This window comes from Python bivittatus, unplaced genomic scaffold (genome assembly GCF_059951505.1).
Source record: "Python bivittatus isolate LINGU-HERP-01145 unplaced genomic scaffold, Pbiv_v1 ctg000220_np1212, whole genome shotgun sequence".
In the NCBI taxonomy this organism is placed as follows: Eukaryota; Metazoa; Chordata; class Lepidosauria; order Squamata; family Pythonidae; genus Python; species Python bivittatus.
In genome coordinates, this window is record NW_028277048.1 from 7,123,912 (window position 1) to 7,144,208 (window position 20,297).

The 20,297-nt window shown below is 41.3% G+C and overlaps 1 protein-coding gene across 3 annotated transcripts in view; it reads left to right on the forward strand.

Annotated features, from left to right (window-relative positions):
- The window catches only part of L1CAM (L1 cell adhesion molecule), a 99,760-nt gene that overhangs the window by 28,707 nt on the left and 50,756 nt on the right, over nucleotides 1-20,297 (forward strand). For all 3 annotated transcript variants that reach the window (XM_088137747.1, XM_088137749.1, XM_088137748.1), the window contains exons 3-15: nucleotides 3,431-3,536; nucleotides 6,588-6,784; nucleotides 7,806-7,925; nucleotides 8,819-8,989; nucleotides 10,724-10,835; nucleotides 13,382-13,566; nucleotides 14,892-15,023; nucleotides 15,122-15,265; nucleotides 15,934-16,045; nucleotides 16,747-16,913; nucleotides 18,293-18,452; nucleotides 18,545-18,669; nucleotides 20,010-20,111. In XM_088137747.1, coding sequence (XP_087993873.1) covers nucleotides 3,431-3,536; nucleotides 6,588-6,784; nucleotides 7,806-7,925; nucleotides 8,819-8,989; nucleotides 10,724-10,835; nucleotides 13,382-13,566; nucleotides 14,892-15,023; nucleotides 15,122-15,265; nucleotides 15,934-16,045; nucleotides 16,747-16,913; nucleotides 18,293-18,452; nucleotides 18,545-18,669; nucleotides 20,010-20,111 — 1,833 coding nt within the window. The remainder of the gene's footprint in view (nucleotides 1-3,430; nucleotides 3,537-6,587; nucleotides 6,785-7,805; nucleotides 7,926-8,818; nucleotides 8,990-10,723; nucleotides 10,836-13,381; nucleotides 13,567-14,891; nucleotides 15,024-15,121; nucleotides 15,266-15,933; nucleotides 16,046-16,746; nucleotides 16,914-18,292; nucleotides 18,453-18,544; nucleotides 18,670-20,009; nucleotides 20,112-20,297) is intronic.

The following is a 20,297-nucleotide window of genomic DNA, read 5'->3' on the forward strand; positions in this document are numbered from 1 at the left end:
TTAACTTTATTTTTTTCACATTTCATAAACTGTATGCAAAGTAGGTTTTCCCCAAAGCCAACACATTTCTATTAAAGTTTAGCTATTGATAATAGATACAGTATAATATTTTGAGGTCCATTCTCCAGTCTTTTCAGAAATCAAATGAAAATCACTTCTAATTCTAAATAATGATTGATTCCCTAATAAACTCAAGAACTTTCTTCCATTTCCCATTTTTATTTTATATAGAGCTATGAGACTTGCCTTGGGCTCCAACAGCGTTCTGGAATCATGTTATGGTTTGCATATCTTAGTTTAGAGGATATGAACTCTTTCTCTCATAATCTCATAAAACTTCACCTTTCTATTTAGGTTTCTTATTATTGTCCCATCCACCACCTCCCCTCACTCTCTGTGTTTGTGTGCTTTGCTCTTCTCCTCTCCCCTTATGTCTGGATGAGTAGGCAAGGAGTTCCCTAGAGGCCCTTTCCCTCCGCTAATTGGATTGGAGCCTCTTTCCAACCTGTCGCTGACTCAACCAAACACTTGAATCAGTTCAGCTTGTTAAATTAAGGGGGTTGCGGAAGCTAGCTGAACGTTTGGCCTCATCCATGGTACATTCGATCTGTAAGGAAGTGAAAAGACACCGGCATAGGAAATGTCTTTCTTCACATGGCCAATCCACAATAAGACTGCCAGGTTATAAACCATTTCTTGCAAGTGCGTTGTGATCTGCAGACATTCATAAGCAATAGTGTTTATTTCCCTGCTGTGAAAAGGTCACCTGCTGTTTTCTATATTGTCATTGCTGTTAAGGATACCATTTCAGAACTCTTTCCTCCCCAGGCCACTGGCAATCCTATATGATACACAACCGGCTAGCCACCTGCACACTCAGATGGCCCTGTAGGAAACAGTCCATTGTGCCTAGAAATGTCAGGCAACTTTTCTTATAAGGAACCCAATGAAAATGTAGCACTTCATGTCAAGGGAAGCTGCACCATCTCATTGTGCTGATTGGGCAATGAAATAAAGAGAATAGGTCATAGTTTATAGCAAAGCCCACCTGCTTTGCATACAGAATATCCTAAACTGAGACCTTGGCATCACCAGGTAAGGCTACAAAACTGTGTGTCCTAATATCCTGATTGGTCCAATTGAGTTGGACCAATTAAATGATTCAGTCAAAGGCATTTCTTAGGATGATTGTCCCATTAGTCATTTTGCTAAATCTGGTACTTTGTGTGTGTGTGTGTGTGTGTGTGAAGTGTGCAAAATGTTTCAAATGTAAAATATTTTGAACTTGAACTGGGCTGATCCAACACTGCTTTGACACTGTTCCAATCTCACCAGGAGCTGTGTCAGCTTGAAACGGGCGTTCCAAATATGAAATGTGTTGCTCTAAACTTGGGACACTTCTGGTAGTACTTCCTGTGGGGATGGAATAGCCTGTTTTGAACGTCTCTTGCATATCAGTATAGATTTGTGGAGCTGGATGTTATGTTATGAAGGAGCATCACCATCATGTCTTCTCTAAACGTCCATATGCATGCGTGCCCACACCACTTCCACCTAAAGTTATACCTGTACTGTTATTATATTTTCCATCTGCATTCTTTTGTTCTGCGCTACAGTATAAAGCTGGAAGGCTTCAAAATTGTATCATATGTCTCAAAGCAGGTGCCTCTTTAAAGCAGCTCCTTCTACACTCCCACATATTTGTCCATACTCTCTGCATTACAGTATATTCTAGAATACAACTGCCAATTCAGAGAGCAAAGGAAACTCTGAATTGAACTGGCTATTGAAGGGAAATGTGTCGTACATTTCATAGTACGTTGAAAAAACATATCCCCATTCCTTTTGTTTGAGTCTTCAGGTAACATTTGATGGGAGTACAAGTTTGTTTAGCTCAATAGAGAGCTAGTTTGGTCTAGTGGTTAAGACAGCAGGCTAGAAACCAGGAGATGGTGAGTCCTAGTCCCGCCTTAGGCACGAAAGCCGGGTGGGTGACTTTGGGCCAGTCATTCTCTCTCAGCCCAACTCACCTCACAGGCTTGTTGTTGTGGGGAAAATAGGAGGAGGAAGGAGTATGAGGTTTGTTCACCGCCTTGAGTTATTTATAAAACCTATAAAGGCAGGATTAAAAAAAATCTAAATCTAATCTAAATAACTTTTCTCTTAGAAGTACTGAATGCCATATCAAGAGGTATGACTTTTCCAAGTAGTGAGTAGTCTGAGGTAATCTCCAGAGACCAGCATTTGCCAACTTGATCTCTTCTCCAGATGTGCCAGGCTTCATTACAAACTGAGTCATCATAATCAATGAGAGTTAAAGAAGTCCAAATGTCTGGAGAGGTTGGGAAGTCTATTATGAGGGATAATTTTCTTTAGAACTGAGACTATGGTGTTTTCCTAATTTTTTTTTTTAACTGACAAGTATGTGTTAAGAGGAGATAGGAGATGGGAGAAGCATGTAGGCAGTAAAAATCTAGTTTCCCCCATCCCCAATTTGCTGTTTTCCAGATTTCTTATTAATGAAAAAAGCATGAGAAGGAAACAAAGCAACAAAACAAATAGACAGACAAAATTAACCCTTCCCTCAACAACAGCAGGAACAAAAAACCACATTAGTTTCACCCTGGGAGTTGGGCATGGCTTTAGAACAAACAGAACCAAACATTACTCAAACATCTCTTGCTTGCCATCAGCATCTAGGTTATACAAAGGCAAGAGAAAGTGATTTTTCCCCTGTTGATGTATACTCCAAGCCCTGTACTTTATTGGATGAGTTTCCTGCAGCTGTTCTGCTTTCAAACGCAGATTTTTACTCACTCTGCTCTTCTACAGAAGCACTATTTGCACACTGCCTTGCTTTGAATTCTCTAATGGTGCAGAAGAACACAACTATCTCATTCACTGAATATGGCATGCTAACATCCAACTCTCTTTCCCACTCACGCTCACTTGCACCTGATCATCTCACATATGGATTCTGTCTTGCACACTTGTGCTTCCTACTTAAAATGTGCTCATATGACTGATCATGCTGTGGCTATGAATTTTTCTTCTTCTCAGTCTTGCTTTCACAAATTGCATGCTTATATTTTTCTTGAGGCACAGGAATGGCAGAATGGTCACTAATAAGCACTTCTCTTTTTTCTTTTGTTGTTTTCTTGCTGACGCAGTTGACCGGACAAACTGTGAGTCCTCCATGAAATGGGTGATGGTGATGATAATGATTGGGCTGGGATGGGAGAGGAGCCAAGCACAGTCAGTGATTGCTTTGCTGATCTAAATAGCATAGTACTTTTATTACCCTTGTGCAATGTAAAGTTATAACATCATTCCTGGGTAGGGTGAGGTCTTCAAAGTATGGGACCAATGGTCCCTTTAAGTGTTGGAATTTTTGATTGCTCACTTTCCTCCCCACTTCTTTGTTTCTTAGTGCCACAACCACCTGAATTCACAACACAACCTGAGAAAGAGATTGTTTTGTATCCCATTGATGAGGTTGTCCTGAAATGGGAGGCTACTGGGAATCCCTCAGTGACGTGAGTATGGACGAGGTTCAGTATTGTTTCCCTTACCCCAGTTCCATTCTGAATGGGAAATTTTAAGTGGAAATTTTCTTCTTAGGATCTTAGGACAATGCTGTCCATATCTCTGACAGCTAAAGGCCAAACCACATCTTTCCTTGCTTTTATTTGTTGAAAAACAGACATATTTTTGTGTTGTGGCAGGGCAAGAAGGAATTGATCTGGAGAAACAGATTTAACTATTTTTTCTTAAGCAGTTTCTCTGGTTCTTTGGTTTCTCTGGTTAAAATTGCTTCTTTTTTCAAGACAGGTATTTGACCTATAATAACAGCAGCTTTATTGTGGGGAGGGGATTTAGGTTGGGCCACAGTTTGAATAAAAAAAGGTTAACGACCCTTCCCCAGTGCTATGGCCATAATTTAATTTAACATTCCCTCCCCTCCCACACCCCTTCTAAATGAAGAAAAAGGCATCAGGAGATCTAATCATTTATCTCCCAAGTCAATATAGTTTGGCCTGGAGACACTTTTTTCTTCTGAATTACAATGGAAGCCCTTTCCCTTAAAATGGGAAAGGCTATTGTCAGAGAGACCAACCCCAACTTGGTGCCCTCCAAATGTGCTGGATTATGGGGATTACATAAATTTATTTAGCAACCTAGAGAAGGCTGATGTCAGAGTAAGAGGCACCTTCTTGTAGAGGTCACTGACTGAAGTGCATATAGTCACAGAGAGTACAGATAAATGCAAAACCAGAAGCAGTGATGGCTGATGAAAAGAAAGAAAGTGGATTATTTTTAATATATGTTGCACTGGAGAGCAGGGTAAAGATTGGGCTATGAATCATTCAAAGTCCCTGTTTCAAATTGAAGGTTTATCTTGAACTAAATGAGCATTAGGGATGTATGGATCTCCAGATGTTGCTGATACACACTTCCCAGAAGTCTCAGCCAGTATGGCAGAGATGAGGAATGGTGGAATTGTAGTTAAAGTTCAGCAACACCAAGACTAGTAGTATAGTATTGTTATTCAGTATGTACTGATATATAATCAGCCTCTCTTCAGTTGTTTCTACTTGTCCAATTAGGTCTCATAGGTGGGGCATGCTCTGGGTCCCTTCAGTTAAAGAATGTTATTTTATGGAACCTTGGAAATATACCTTCTCTGTTGCAGTACCTGCTTTCTGGAACACCATACCCCCCCGAGATCAGATTGGCCCCAACATTACTGGCCTTCTGAATGTGCTCCAGGGCCTGGGGGGTAAAGAGGCTAGATGGCCCATTGAGAGTTTTTTGTCAGTTGTTTTGTTTGGATTCACCCGTGGTGACCATTGTAGGTTTTTATCTTCTGTTAATTTTCTAAAAATTGTTTTCACATGTCGTTAGCTGCTCAGAGTCACATTCATAAGATGGGCGGCCATTTCAATCAATCAGTCAAATAAATAAGCACAGTAGAAGACCTATTTTCCTCCATTGCAACCACCCTTTGAAATATTTATCTAACAAATCAACCCAGAGTTCTCACTTGAGGCACAAGTGACCGGGCTCAAATTATATTATTTTGGACACATTATGTGAAGACCCAGCTCTCTGGAAAAGGCTCTGATGCTGGGAAAGGTGGAAGAAAAGAGAAGAAGAGGATGACCAGCAGCAAGGTGGATGGACTGAGTTACAGTGGCAACGGCTGAACTGTTGGAAGACCTGAAGGACCAAGTTAGGGACAGATTGCATGGGGAAAAAAATCTACCTATGTGATCACTAAGAGTCAGCACTGACTTGTTGGCACATAATCAATCAATCAATTGAGGTAATTGGCCTGAGAGAGAGTGACTGACCCAAAATCATCCAGTGACTTTCTGTGACTGAGGATGGACTAGGTAATCGCAGATTCTTTATCATTTTCTCCATATCTAAGAGCATGTGGACGTACAGTGTCAGCTTCACTCATCTCTAGCTTCTATATTGGGCTAAGAATACTGACTTCCTTGGAAGGACATATAAAGCATATTGAGAACAAAAAACAGTATCTAAATCAGCTGGTGTACTTTTTTCCCACCTTCAAGTCAATCTTGATTCCTAGCGACTGCCTGGACTAGTCCCTGCAGTTTTCTTGGCAAGATTTTCAGAAGCGGTTTGCCCTTGCCTCCTTTCTAGAGCTGAGAGAGAGGGACTGGCCCAAGGTCCCCCAGCTGGCTTTGTGCCTAAGGCAGGACTAGAACTCACCATTCCCAGTTTCTAGCCTGGTGCCTTAACCACTACACCAAGCTGGTTCTCAGTGTACAGTTTGGGAAGTACCAGATTTTAGTGATTTAAATGTATGAACTACCATATTTTTCATTACCCCGCTATTTACTACTCTCTTTTTCTGAGGTGGGTTGCAGTTTCTTGTGTTTTTAAAGATACAATACCAGTATAGTAACAATATGCTTCCTGAGAAGTAGTCATTCTGCTAGGAACAAATCTATATAGATTCCATCTTTTCCAGCTACAGTATAACCCTCCTCTGTTTCAAGTCTAAGTCCCAATTTTGATTCAGAGCAATCTAACAGATATTACTTACCTCCACAATATACATCTATTTGCAGAAATCCTTGAATTTTCATTGCACTTCAGAGCTCTCAATTTGGCTTTTTCTAAGATACTACGGGAACAGCCCTGAGACTGACTAATTTTAGGAAGAGATTTCAGGTATTGATATTGGACATTTTACAGTGCACAATGCTGCTAAATTCCACCCTGTTCTTAATATCTCCATTATTCCCTCCTATGCTGGAAATGTCCCTGACCTTACTTGGACCTCTGCTCCTCTCCTAATGGGTTTCTCTCTCTCTCCCCCAGTTCTCGTGCGTATCAGAGAAATAATTGTTTGCCTGCTTTTAATTCCCCTAACCTTGCATTTCCGCTGCCACCTCTCCAGTCCCACCCACCTTAATCAGTGCATACTGAAAACCAAGGTTATTTATAGATATAGACCAACCTGCCAGCCAGAGGTTATGAAAAAATAGCACAGAAACTCGGTAGGAAAATTGTATGCCCTTTCCCTTTCTCATGTGTCTTCCTTTGGGCAGATACCGCTGGACCAAGGACGGGGAACACTTTGATCCAAACCGGGTGCGAGGGATAGAACAGTGGAAAGATTCAGGGATTCTGATCTTCAATGCAAACAATGAGAATGTGCCGACCAGGCTCAATGGGCTGTATCGGTGTTACGCCAGCAACATACTGGGCACCGCCATGAGTTCTGAGAGCCACATCATTGTTGAGAGTGAGTACCCCTCTGCTCCCCCAAGGTGTCATTCCTGCTTCTCCCACCCTGTTTTATAAGTGTGCCCACCAGTTCTCTGTCTCCCTCCAGCTCTGTGTCACTTGCACACACCCATATGCACCCACACAGGATTGTTTCTCACTCCGGCTTTGCTGAGGAAACTTATTTTGGGGCCCACAATGAGGCAGCTTAGCATGTCTACACATACATACCCCCCCCACCCCAATTCTTTGAGAAATAAATTTCTTCCTCCCCCTTGCAATAAATGTCTATCCCTGGCTCTTTTTCCCCTTTACCTGCCTGGGCTCCCCGGAGTGCAGCCGGTTGCTCCTGTTCCCATGGATACAGTTGTCATGGTTTCATGGTATCATGTGATGTAATTGCCAGCCCCTCCTCCTCCTCCCCTCTTTCTCTCCATCTCAGCCTTGCTTTCCTCACGTCTGTCAAGGAAGAAGGGAAGATTTAAAAGCTGGAGGGATAGAGGAAAGGAGACACCCACTGATACCAGAAAGGATTTTTTTTTTTCAGCACTAATGAAGAAAATCCTCTCTCAGCTCAAAAATTAGAGCGATCCTTTATTTTTAATCTCAAAATAAATCTTCCTGTTCTTAATAATAACAGTGCTATGGCTTATGCTATTGAGGATGTTGTATTAATAAAGATTTCAGAAGTCAACCATGAGTTAAGAAGTCCTTGGCTCAAGTTGCATCTCAACAAGAAACTCATTAATGTATAAATGATTACTAGTTCTCCAAGGCAGCAGATGGGTTGGTAAACTGTCTCTGCTTTAATTGGTTGAGTATAGCAAAGCATCTCCACTCACTGAGTAATGATCAAAAACCTGTTAAAAATACATTTTTCCTGAGGGACGGTGAATAACTGGATACGTTAAGAATCTAGCCCAGAGGACTATGCATACAATTTCTCTCAATGTACAGTAGTCTTTTTTTCTCCCTGGCAATTCCCCTCCACCCCCCTTCTATTCATTAATTGCTTCACTTCCTGCTTTATTGCCTTCCAGATGCACAGTGGCGAAAGGAGGAGGTGGCACCCATCACAGCAGAAGAAGGGACCCACACAGTCTTGCCCTGCAACCCACCCACCAGTGCAGATCCGCCTAAAATCTATTGGCTCAACAGCAGTGAGTATTAGAGACTGTCCTTTCCGAGGACTGTGGATTTGATTGTGACAGATCTAACCAAAATCCAGAGACTGATTACCTTTCTCACAGAACCAGAGGAGCTGGCAGTAAGCTTGGTACTTTGGATGAATGGTAAGAGAGTCCCGTCAGAAGTGAAGGGACCTGGATGGATGGATGGATGGATGGATGGATGGATGGATGGATGGATGGATGGATGGATAGCAAATGGTGGCAGGGTAGGTGAGGAAGGGAGAATTGTAATACTGGCACACATGTTTTGCAGATACGTGATCCCAGGTACGTCTTTGATCGTGCCATTCAAGAAAGATACTGAACTCTTACAGATAATCTGATTAAATATATAGAATCAAGTAAATGGTTGCTTATGAAAATATAGCCAAATTCACTATGTATGGTGTTTTGCTTGGAACTGGCTGCTGGATCGTTTCAGATCATATTACATGCCAACTGGGAAGAATGTATGGGAAAGCAAGAGAAAGGAAAGGGCTTTCTGTAAACTTCTCAGAGATACCTAATTGGGTTTTGTTGAAAAGAGAAGGTTTGGCTGCAAAGAACCTGAGTCCAGTCCTCCACTCTCAGGGATAAATTTACACTATGAATGTCCCAAAACTCTGGAACCTGTTTTGGAAGTGACAGTCCATTTCTGAAACACAGTAAAGAAGAAAGTTCCTCTACTGTGACCACCTCCTCCAAAATCTCCACATGAAGGTGATCATTATGACTTAAAAGGAACAGACTAAGTTTGCTTTCTTTCCCCTCAGGGATGCTTGGGCCAAGAAGCAAAGTGGTTTGGCATTCAGCTGTCGTACGATAACTCCTTCTCCTTCACTGTGCCTCATTGCTGCTTCTCCTTCACCTCTCTCTTCCTGCAGGGATTGAGCACATCACCCAAGATGAACGAGTCACTGTGGGCCAGGATGGAAACCTCTACTTTGCCAATGTACAGATGAAGGACAGTCGACCTGACTATATCTGCAATGCCCACTTCCAGGGCCCCCGACTCATTATCCAGAAAGAACCTATTGAACTAAAAGTCATCCCCAGTAAGTCTTCAGGACACCCTGTGTTGAGGTGCTCCGTGTTGTGGTGTGAGGAAGCAGCTGGCTACTGCAGGAAGATACCAGCCACATTTTTTATCCTGGCCTTCTGCCCATCCAGCTTAATTTATGGTCTTAACATATGAACTGAGAAGATATGAACTTCTTGGTTACTAAGCTGGGATTGTGGAAATGTGCAGTATTACGGAATGAATTCTTGCCTGGGTTTTGCTGTAGGTTATCAGTCATTTGCTTCAATTTTAGTATTTCGATTTTCCCCAGTTGTTGCCCTCCAGCTTCCATGAAGTTAAAGTCTAAGCATCTAATGGATAACAGATCGAGTAAGACTGCAGCATTTGATCCCCAATAATGTTCTTTGGTATTTCCCGCTTAGTACCTGATGGCCAGTATTTGCCCAGTGTTGCTGTTCATTGAATCATAGAGCTGGAAGGGCCCATCTGGGCTATTGGTTCACTGATCAGTGCCAGCATCCAAATGAAAGTATCTCCATTTAATAGTTGTCCAACTTCTGATTGAACACATCCAGTAAAGGAGTACTCTCCTGATAATTAGTTCCATTATCAAAGAGCTCTTACCATTAGGAATTTTCACATAACATTGAACCAAAATCTGCCTTCCTCTAATTGAAAGACTGTTATTCTGTGTCCTGCATTATCTTCCTCAAGGACATATTAGTCAAAATGCATCTGATCAATGCAGAATAAGGTAGAACATTAAAAAAAAAAAATTAAATTTGGAAAACTGCTTTTAATATTTGGCAGTAAAAATCAATTGCTTCCTGCCTAGAGGGCTTAGAGATAAGTGGCTCAAACATGTAGAGACAGGGTTTGTGAGATAATCAGTGATGAGACTATGGAAATTGAGAGATATGTTCATACAAAGTTTAAAACCTCTGAGGGTAGAGAGCATGTCAGTGGCTCCACTAATTTACAAGGAGAGGCAGTCTGACTCACACTCCTTCACAAAGCCTTCCTCCACCTCATGCTTTCCAAATTAAGTTGTGACCCAGCCATTAGCTATCCCCTTGGATATGTCTTCCTCTTTTATGTTCACAACAGCTTGGTGAGAGAAGGGCGTTGTAGCAGTGGATTATAGAAGGATATTCTTTATTCTTTATTATCATTACATAATGCTCAGAAACTTACCTGAGTTTCTTTACTATCTTTAGTAAAGATATCTATCTTATCTGATATCTTTACTATCTCTGGTAAATCGCATAATTTACCAGAGATAGCAAGAAACTACACCACAGATGAAGACTTAGAGAAGTGACACAGAACCTTTTTGTATGTTCCTAGTAAGGATAGAGACAGTATTGCACAGTAGTTAGGTTGGTGAATATAACTGGGGATCAAGTCTTCAAGGCTCATTGGGGGGACTTTCAGCTGGTCTCTTATCTCTCTGCCTAATATACCTCACCAAGCTGTCGTGAACGTAAAAGAGGAAGACATATCCAAGGGGATAGCTAATGGCTGGGTCACAATTTAATTTGGAAAGCATGAGATGGAGGAAGGCTTTGTGAAGGAGTGTGAGTCAGATTGCCTCTCCTTGTAAATTAGTGGAGCCACCAACATGCTCTTTATTTTCAGAATATGAATATAAAGTCAGCCAAAAGCCAAAAGTTCAGCAACTTGTGTTGGCCTAGGCCATCTGTGCAGGTTTCTGCTGCTGTCTGGTCTTTTAGTGACCAGTAATTCTTTTCTTCTTTCTCTTCCACAGCCAACACTTTCTCCCACCAGAAACCAATTCTAATTGTGCCAGACAGCACGCGCAAGAGCTATGTGGCCCTGTTGGGAAAGCCCTTGGTACTGGAATGCATTGCAGCAGGACTGTAAGTACTTGGAAATACCTGCCATCAAAAAAAAAATATATTGCTGTAAAGATCTCAGGCAGTGCGATCCTATATCTTTCTAATGCCACGTGAGTCCTCTTGAGTTCAGAAAGGCTTCCTTGCAGAGAGAGAGAAATGGGGAGGTTGAATATTCAAAGGAAAGAAAAAGAATGTTAGCCAAACATAGTGCATGATTCGAAAGATCATTGGCTAAATCCATACACGGATCAAGTATATCTGATTTATTCCAAATGTGGATTGGTTCAAATGGTAGTTGCTTCTTTCACAGATGTCTTCTGGCAGTGGCTTCCACAGAGCAAAGATGACTCACGTGGAAAGGGTCACTTCCTCTCAGAGAGGAGGATCTGCTGGATCTCCTTCTCGGTGTGGTGGCAGTAATTTTGTAAAATATAATTGTTACTTAGGGGACTTATGACAAAAAGTACAATGTAACATCCACTGTCTTTAGAAAGTGTGATGCACATTTTTTTCCCTAAGGAAGAAATGGGAGGGGTACTTTTTGATGGCCAATTTTTGGTACTTGCCCGCTTCTGGTGAGGGGTGTTTTTTAGATCAACATTTCTGACTTTAAACACACACGGATTCTTTGTTCCTGCAGATTTGATGGAAGGTTTTTTTTTTTTAAAGGAAACCAGTCTTTCTTTCCCACAAATCCCTTAAGGGAAACAAGATCAGTGGCTCTACCCCATCATCCCTGACATTTTGCCTTTTCTCTGGTCAGTTTCACAACCTGCTCTTCACAAGGAGACCTCATCTTGTCAACTTCATAACCACCTTGGTTTTAGCAGCTGGCATCACAGCAGCCCTACTGAGACAAATTCTAATTTCCTCACGCAGGCCTTAAACATCACAACTCTGAAATACCTTGCATTCAACAGCGCAGAAAAGCTAACACTGTCCAAAAGCCTCAGCTACACAGGGATGTTCACAGGGGGTTAAAAAAGTCAGGATGCCAGCAAGAACCATGCAATCAAAGCCTACCCCAGGTGCATCTTGCCACCTTGACTTTTTTAAGCCCCTCCTTGTGGACACCCATGCCCCACCATAAAATCAGGAAGGTAAAAGGAAAGGTTGGGGGAAAGAATAACCTGAGGAAGACAGCTGGGAACATGCATTGGATGTTCTGCAAGTGAGGCAGCTGGGTACACCTTTTGTGCTATGATAACAAAAACGTTATGGCCAATTTGAGAAGTGCGTATCCTGATTTCAGTAGCTGGTTCTAATGTGATCCCTAATGCAATCCCATCCTCTTGTGAACAGACCGGTAGGTCGGAGGGGTGTGTGTCTGCATGCGTGTTTGAAAGGGAATGAATATGTTTTAAGGGGTTGTGACTGCTGACTCCTAGTTGTTGAGGGGGAAAAGACAGAGCCTGGGATTTAGTTTTTGCTACTTACTGGTTTGGTGAGGCAGTGGAAATCTCTAGTCCAAGATCAGTCCTCTTTTTCCTTTTTGACTGCATAAAAATCACCCCATCATTTGAGCGGGCTTGGAAGTAGGAAAGAAACACATATTTAAAAACCAAAATACATCAGTGGTAATTAGAAAAACATCTTGTTCGTCTGCTTCTCCAGGGACACTCAGCTCCTCCTGCCATTCAGCTGCTGGTTTGATGATGAGAAGGAAAACATCAGCAGAGAAGTGGAATGATGCCCTTTGATTACATGCTTAGTAGTGGTTTAATTAACTGTGCTGTTAGGTAGCAACAAACAAACAATAAAGAGCGGATTGAGGAGGCACAAACAGCTTGGTGTCTTGCTGAGACAGTTTGCAAGCCAATCCCTGCTCTATGTAGCTCACATTTCTCTAGGCAAAACTACCTCACAGGTTTGTTGTGAAGATAAAACGAATCTGGTAGGAGGTGAGCTTGGTGGGCTGAGCATCTGATGGATCCTCTAGTTCTCCATCATAACCCCAGATGCATTTAAATCAATGAGATCATTTAATCATGGCCTAAATCAGCTTTCACTAATCTGGCACCTTCCAGATGTGTTGGACCACAACTCTTGTCATCCCCAGACAATGAATCCATAGGGATGTAGGTGATGGGCTTTGGAATCCAAGAAATTCAAAGAGTGCTAGGTTGGGGAAGACTGACTTAAGTCTCACTGATATCAGTAGCACTACTCTCTTGATCCAGATGTGTCCTGTTAGTTCTAAAGAAAAAATAATTTCAAAGGTAAGAAAGGTAATTCCTTTACAAATAAATACATGTATAAACAAATTCTTTTTTTTTTTAAAGAAAATATCCACAAATCTCACAAAAAGCCTCTTCACTGAAGGGGTATTCCCCTCTGCTTTACTGTACAGGTGAAAGATGTCTCTTCTAAGATGAGTCCTCCCATCTGCCATTTTTATATGTTCTTATTTTTAAAATATTCTTAAGTAAAGTCCAACCTTTTTAGCTGAACAACATAATTTTAAGCAGTGACTTAGGCCAGTGATGTTGAATCAGATTGCCAAGAGCAGGGTTAAAAACCATTTTTATATGCATTCTTTTTCCTCTTCTTCTTCCCTTCCTCTGCAGCCCTACACCATCAGTGGAATGGATCCAGCTGAACAGATTGAACCCTTCACCTCGGGTGATCTTTGAGAACTACAATAAAACCCTTTCGATCCCAACAGTGACAGAAGATGATGATGGAGACTATCAGTGTATCGCTCATAATGAGCATGGCAGTGTCCGCCACACCTATACCGTTAACATTGAGGGTATTCCCACAGTTTTAATCCAGTGGGGTCTGATAGCATAAGAATGGGGAGAGGTTTGGGGAAGAGAGACCTCCAGAAGAATGTACCCTCCAAATAGCAAGATGCCTCTTTTGAGAAAAGATGATGGTGAGATTAGTAAATGTTACAACATAGAGATAATGTCACTCCAGATTGCTTTCTCCTGCAGCATACCATTTGATGTGACACAATTAGGTTGTGTTTCTCTCATTAATGGCATTCAGTTGTGTGCAAGAGGATCAAGTGGAATGGAGGCACAGCACCATTATGTCATGTTCTGTGATACAGGATGTTAGCAGGAAGAGAGGAAAAAAAGATAGGGATGCAACAGACATTTTTAATGCTTTGGGGAAAAAGGGAGAGAAGGAAAAGGAGTTGAATAAATGGGAAAATATGTGAATAAGGCAACTTACTTTGAAGGATGGAAATTTTAAAAATTTCTTATTAAAATTTTGTGTACCTAAAAACCACCTGTTTTTTTTTTAGCCAGTTATACTAGTCCCTCTAATTAGAACTGCATTAAATGAGGGCATGTAGTTTTCCAGTAATAAATATTTTAATTTTAGTGGCAAAGCAGCAAGATGAGAGCTGGGGAATCCAACCCATAAGTCTTAGCAGCTCAGTGCTCTATGCATGTTTGTGGTGTAAAACCAAATGTAACTAAAATACTGAGTAAAAGCCTAGAAATTAAGCTTTACCAGACATGCTAGCTATAACCCAGCCCAAAGTTAGCACTCATAAGCCCCTTTGCATTTACTTGGGCAAATTTAAGCGGATACTTTGTATCCTCTTTGAAGGCCGTTAAACTTTAAACTTCCCAACCTCAATTGAGTTGTTCCCCCCCCATAATTGAATAATAATAATTCTTATTACTCAACCATTATCTCTATATTTTGTGCTTTAGGGCTTAAGCAAAAGACAGATGATTCCCAGCAACAAACAATGACAATTATTTGAAATAGATGGAATTTCCTAGGTGAAGAAAAAGGCAGGTTCTTCCCGGTCTTGAGGAATTTATAAAAGAAGGAATAGGCCACCTTTGCCCTCCAGATGTTTTGCACAATGGCCCCCAGACCCTAATTCTTGGTTGGCATGGTGGTTCAAAAGATATAAAGCATCAAGTTGCCTATTCCTGACTGAAATATGGTCATGTGAGGTAATAAAAAGGGAGTTTGAGGACAGCTCATTATAAAGTGGGCATTGTGCTACTCTCTAGAAAAAGAGACCTGGGGAAGTCAACTTTCCTCATTGCAGTGAGCTAAATTTTTCTTAATGGTTGCTATTTTCATCTTGTCTTCTTTTCTCAGCTGCTCCATACTGGATAAAAATACCCACGAGCCAGATCTATGGACCAGGGGAGAATGTCCGCCTGGATTGTGAAGTTGATGGAAAACCCAAGCCAAAAGTGTCATGGAGCATAAACGGGACTCCTCTAAAAGGTGCATGAATGGGTGGGGGCGGGGAAAGGGGGGAAAGAGCAGAGAGGCTACAATATCACCTTTAGCCTCCCGGGCCTAAACTCTTGGCTGCATTTCAGATGTGATGCCAGATCCAAGAAGGAAGACCCAACCAGGGGCTTTAATCTTCAGCGAGGTGCAGCCCAATGATACAGCTGTTATCCAGTGCCAAGCCCACAATAAGCATGGCAGTATCTTGGCCAATGCATACATCCTCGTTGTCCGTAAGTTCATCTCTCCACTTTGAATCAAAATGGGGCTGGCCTCTGTTCAAAGGACAGGAACGTATTAGGACCAAAAACCAGCAAAGCCCTCACTATCCCAATTTTTCCATCATATCCCCATCCTTTCATTTTTCATTTTAATGTTACTCCAGCAGCTCTTTTTCCTGAAGATAGGAGTGTGAATTAAGCCAGCACTTCAGTCACCTTCCCAGTGAATGGCATACCTATAAATTATGTACAGAGGCTGTTTCTCTATACCCTTTTTGCCTCTAAACTAGTGTGAGGACAGAGCATTGGAGATAGCACCCCACTGAGGAAGGGTGGAGTCATCTTCGGGTGTTTAGGGAAGGATCTTCCGAGAAGCCTTTAACTTAAGGAAATATATTAAAAAGTGAAGGTTTGTTTAACCTCACTGGCTAATGAGAAGTACACTTATTCTTGCCTGCTGTTCTGGCCCATGAGCCCACTATCTGCGCTCACCATAGTATTAAAAGAAGAAACTGAACCTGCTGAGTAAAGAGGGTCTTTTTTATGGTTGTTTTCCATTGACTTACAGTCCCCTTCTTCTGGGGTGGTACTGTGGGTTGAAAGGACTTAGGGCTAGGTGGGGTTTCTTGAGGAGATGAGTATCCTGCCCTGCACTCATTTACCTTTTTGATTTACTGCAGGGTTGCCAGCAGAGATCCTGACCCCAGATGGTGTAGAGTATGCTGTGGTGGAGAACCAAGTAGTGATCCTACATTGCAAGACTTTTGGGGCACCCAGGCCCAAAGTGCAGTGGTATGCTTTTGGTTTTGGGCCATTTCCAGAAGGCACAGAGTACTTTGATTTGTCCATAGTTGCTCTGACATTATTTATATAGCCCACTTACATATTGATGAAGATTCTCACTCATCCATGTCTTTTCTTTTGGTATGATATGTTTCACTGCTTGGACAAGCAGCAAAATATATCAAACGAAAAGAAAAGAAGTCCAGTTGCCATGACTCAACCTCCAGATCCTACTTATATATCAAAGTTCTCTTAGTATCACTCAGTGATACTTAGTACATGCAGTCTCTTTCATTTGTACACAGAAAATCCAATGCCTCCTTGCATTTTATTAACCTCGCTCCCTCAGATAACAAACGGATGTGCAGAATGCCAGTGCCAATGGAGGAAGAAAATTGGGCCAGTGAAAAATACAAATATACTATCGGCATACTCAGGAAGTTGTAGAAATTACATGGGGGAAAGTAAAAACAAACACGCGTACACCATTGCACTATTCTCTTTTGGGATAAGCAACATGATGCAAAATACAGTAAAGGTCTAAGAAACAGTAAGTGAAAGAAATTAAAGGCAATGAAAGGCACGGCATAAGAAAAAATTATTAGGAGCTGGATTGTTTTGCAAAAGAAATCACAGCTACTCTAAGCATACTGAGAATACTGTAGAGAGATTCCGATTTGTCATACCCCCCTCTTGTTTTCATTTCCCAGGTTTATGGAAGACATGAACCCTGCCCTAAAAGATAAAAGAACTTTTATATTCACAAATGGGTCCCTGAAACTTCAGGAAGTCCAACGTGAAGATGCAGGAAACTTCACGTGCTTTGCAGAGAATGATCAGAACAATGTCTCCATCACTGCCCGCCTGGTTGTCAAAGGTGAGATCAGGTTTCCCAAGCATGCCTTAAATCAAAGAGAAGTATGATAGAACATGGTTGACCATAAGACAGAGTGAGACATGATAGGAAGAAAGTAGCCAGGGGTCAGTCAGGATGATGAGATTGGAAGACAGAGAGTCCAGTTTCTAGGTTTCTGCAGCTTAAGAGGTCATCTAAAGGCATGTGGAAAGAGGGGCCTCAGCAGAAGGAAGGAAAGTGCTGTGGCTTTCAACTAAATCCTCCAAAACTGTCTTTCTTCCATGACATTCCACTTCACAAGTGGATGTGGCAGATCACGCCACTGTTTTTCCTCTTGGTCATGACATCACAGGCATCAGCAAAATCCGGTGGTTTCATTAGGATTATGAAATGAGCACTGTTTCATGGTGTTCTTTCCCTTACTGTACATACATGCATATGACATCACAATACGTATCAAGAGCTTGCAGTACAATGTTGTGATGCTCCTTTCATCATTTGCCCCTTCCTTGCCCCCTACCAATGTCCATGTGAATGAGGTTCTGCCAGGCCTTTTGCCTGTGGCATCAAACTAAGCTTTTAATCTGGTAAGCCAGTCCTTTCCTTCTCCATAAGAGGTCCCCCCCGCACCCCCAGAGATGAGAATCCAAGGAAGTTGTGCTTGCTAATAATGTCCTTGTACCTAAAAATGTATTGTCTTTTCTCCAGTGTGGAGAACTGCTTAAAAATTATCTCTTCATATGGAAAATGACCTGAAGACTTTTATTTAAAGCTAAGTAGATGGCAGTTTTAATTGGGAGCAAATGTAATGAATGTTTTAGAGGACTGCGGTGCTATGAAATGTGAAATGCTTTGTTTACACAATACACTGAACCACAGATTAGCAGCTAACAACATTTTAGCCTCCCAAATTGTGTGAATTCAGCCCTCATGGATCCTGTATGGTTCAATGCACTGTGCAAACCCCAAAATTGGCTCAACCGAGTAAAGCGTGGTTAAGCATGATGTGAACTTAATAAAAGAATAGCACTGACAGATAAGCTGAAAATGTTTTTCTGGCTCGTTTCAGGGCATGTGCTAGGCTCAAATGTTGTCTTGTTTGTGGTTCAGTGTGTGTTGAGAAGACGGCATCTCTGAAATATGCAGGGCAAATTCTCAGTGGAAGGAATCATATTTTACTTCCTTAAGGTGAAAATGAGGGGCTGCTATTGAGATTTTCAAGCTGCAAAATGTCTTAGGTCAGTCATGTCTGTATTTTGAAGAATTCAAGCCACACTGCAGATTGGTGGAGGAAAAACAAGCCACGTACAGTAGGATAAATTTATGAGAGGACAATAGATACCCACGGTGAGACTTCATGGGTGGAAAAGCTACAATACATTATTCCATTTCCATTCCAGGAGCCACACAGATTGAAGAGGGTCCTACCAACATGGAAAAGGAGAAAGGTGAGAGTGTGACATTCTACTGCAAAGTACTGTTTGATGAGAGTATTTCGAAGCGTGGTATCCAATGGCGCCTAAATGGGGAAGATATTGAAGAATCAGATGACGATAACAAGTAAGTGCAAAGAGCACAATCATGTTGAATGAAGGCCTGGGGCTTGAAGGACTCTCGCATTGCCTTTACTCTGACCATTGGCCTTTCCATAGATACATCATCGGTGACACGTCGCTGACAGTCACCAACCTGGACTACTCTGATCAAGGAATGTACAGCTGCCTGGCCTGGACAGCCCTTGACTCTGTAGAAGAAAGCGCCAAGCTTTCGGTGTATGGCAAGTACCAAAAAAGGAAACATTCGATTTGGATTGTTTCCCTCTTCAGACTAGGGAGATCTCAAAGGGAGGCAGTGATATTCCTGACACACAGGTAGCAAATTGGCATTTTTAAAAAAGCGCTAGCTCTTTGCTATTTATCTATTTTTGCAGTTTGTGCCCATGTATGCTTCTGGCAAAGCCACCTACAGCACTTTATAATCATAAAAACATAATTGAAACAAACCAACATGTTGATGAATGAAAATAACACTATATCGCAGTGATAAAACAGCCGTTGGTCCAAATATACATGAACTTCAAGAAGGGAATGCCAGCTTACAAAAATAGGGTTTCAGATGATGTTTTGAAGTAATTAAAGAAGGTGAAAATTGTATCTTGATGGGAAAGAAATTGCACAGCATTGGGATGCAAAAGGCTCTTTTTCTGTACTATTACTTTTCCTGACTTTTTTCTTTCAAAATGCATATTCTTTTTATTCTTTTAAACATTTATTTAATAAAAATGATAAGAAAAGGCCCTAGTCCCAGTTAATTCCAGGCAGACCTCTTTCCTTAGCTGTGCATCCTCAGAAATCCAAGAGTGTACGTTCTGATTGGTAAACTAATTAATTTTAGTGGGATATTATTTGGGAGGAATTGGTATTAACTCTGTTAAAATTAAGTTGGATGATTCATTGATGTGTGGAGAATTCTAACCATTGACAGCAAAATATAATTGACAAATTACTTAAATATAAATGTTATACTATTTACATACAGTACATATATAATATAATTTATATTTTATATACATACAAAAGCAAAGTGTATAATACAAAGCTGACAGTGGTCTGTTTTTTGTTATTATAAGGTGAATTTGTTTCTAGTGTGTTACAAAAATACAGAATGAAAAGAAATGAATAATGGTTTTGAACTACAAATGTACAGAAAATGTAGACATAGTTCAGAATTTACAGAAATAAACCTGTTCCCAATAGAGGCGAATATGTGTAGGTCAGGGTTGAACTGTGGAGTCCTTGGGGTTCTAAGAACCAAGCTCAGAGAACCCCAAGGACTCCATAAACCTGTTTAAACAAGCGAGTTTTAATTACATTTAATCAGCCAATAATTTTAAAGGCCAGTGATTCATCAATTTTAGGTGATGGATTACTCTGTCAGCACATAATTTATAATAATGTTGTAATTCTATTGCTGAAAGCAGAATAAAAGGACCACTAGTTCAAATTTTCACATTGTGGGACAGCCCTGGAGAATCTGTTTTGGGGGAAAATCCTGGATTTTTCTTCTCTGGTGGGAACAGATAGCTGGGTAGCTGTCTCATTGCTGTTGTTTTGTCAGGCACACCTGGCCCTGTGTCAAATCTGGAGGTGCAGAGGCAGCAGAATCATCAGGTAAAGCTGACGTGGACACCTGGAGATGATCACAACAGAGCTATAACGGGTAAGGAATTGTGCTGGGTCTCTCTCCATTAGAGAGAAATGACATCTGATTAATCAGAACTCATAGATTTTCCTTGGAAGCAGAGGCATCCACAAGATCTGCTGCTTTTGTCAAAAGCAGTGTTGTGCTGTCCCACCACAACCTTTGGCCCTTTTGTATGTGTGTGCCGGGTCATGACACGTGTAC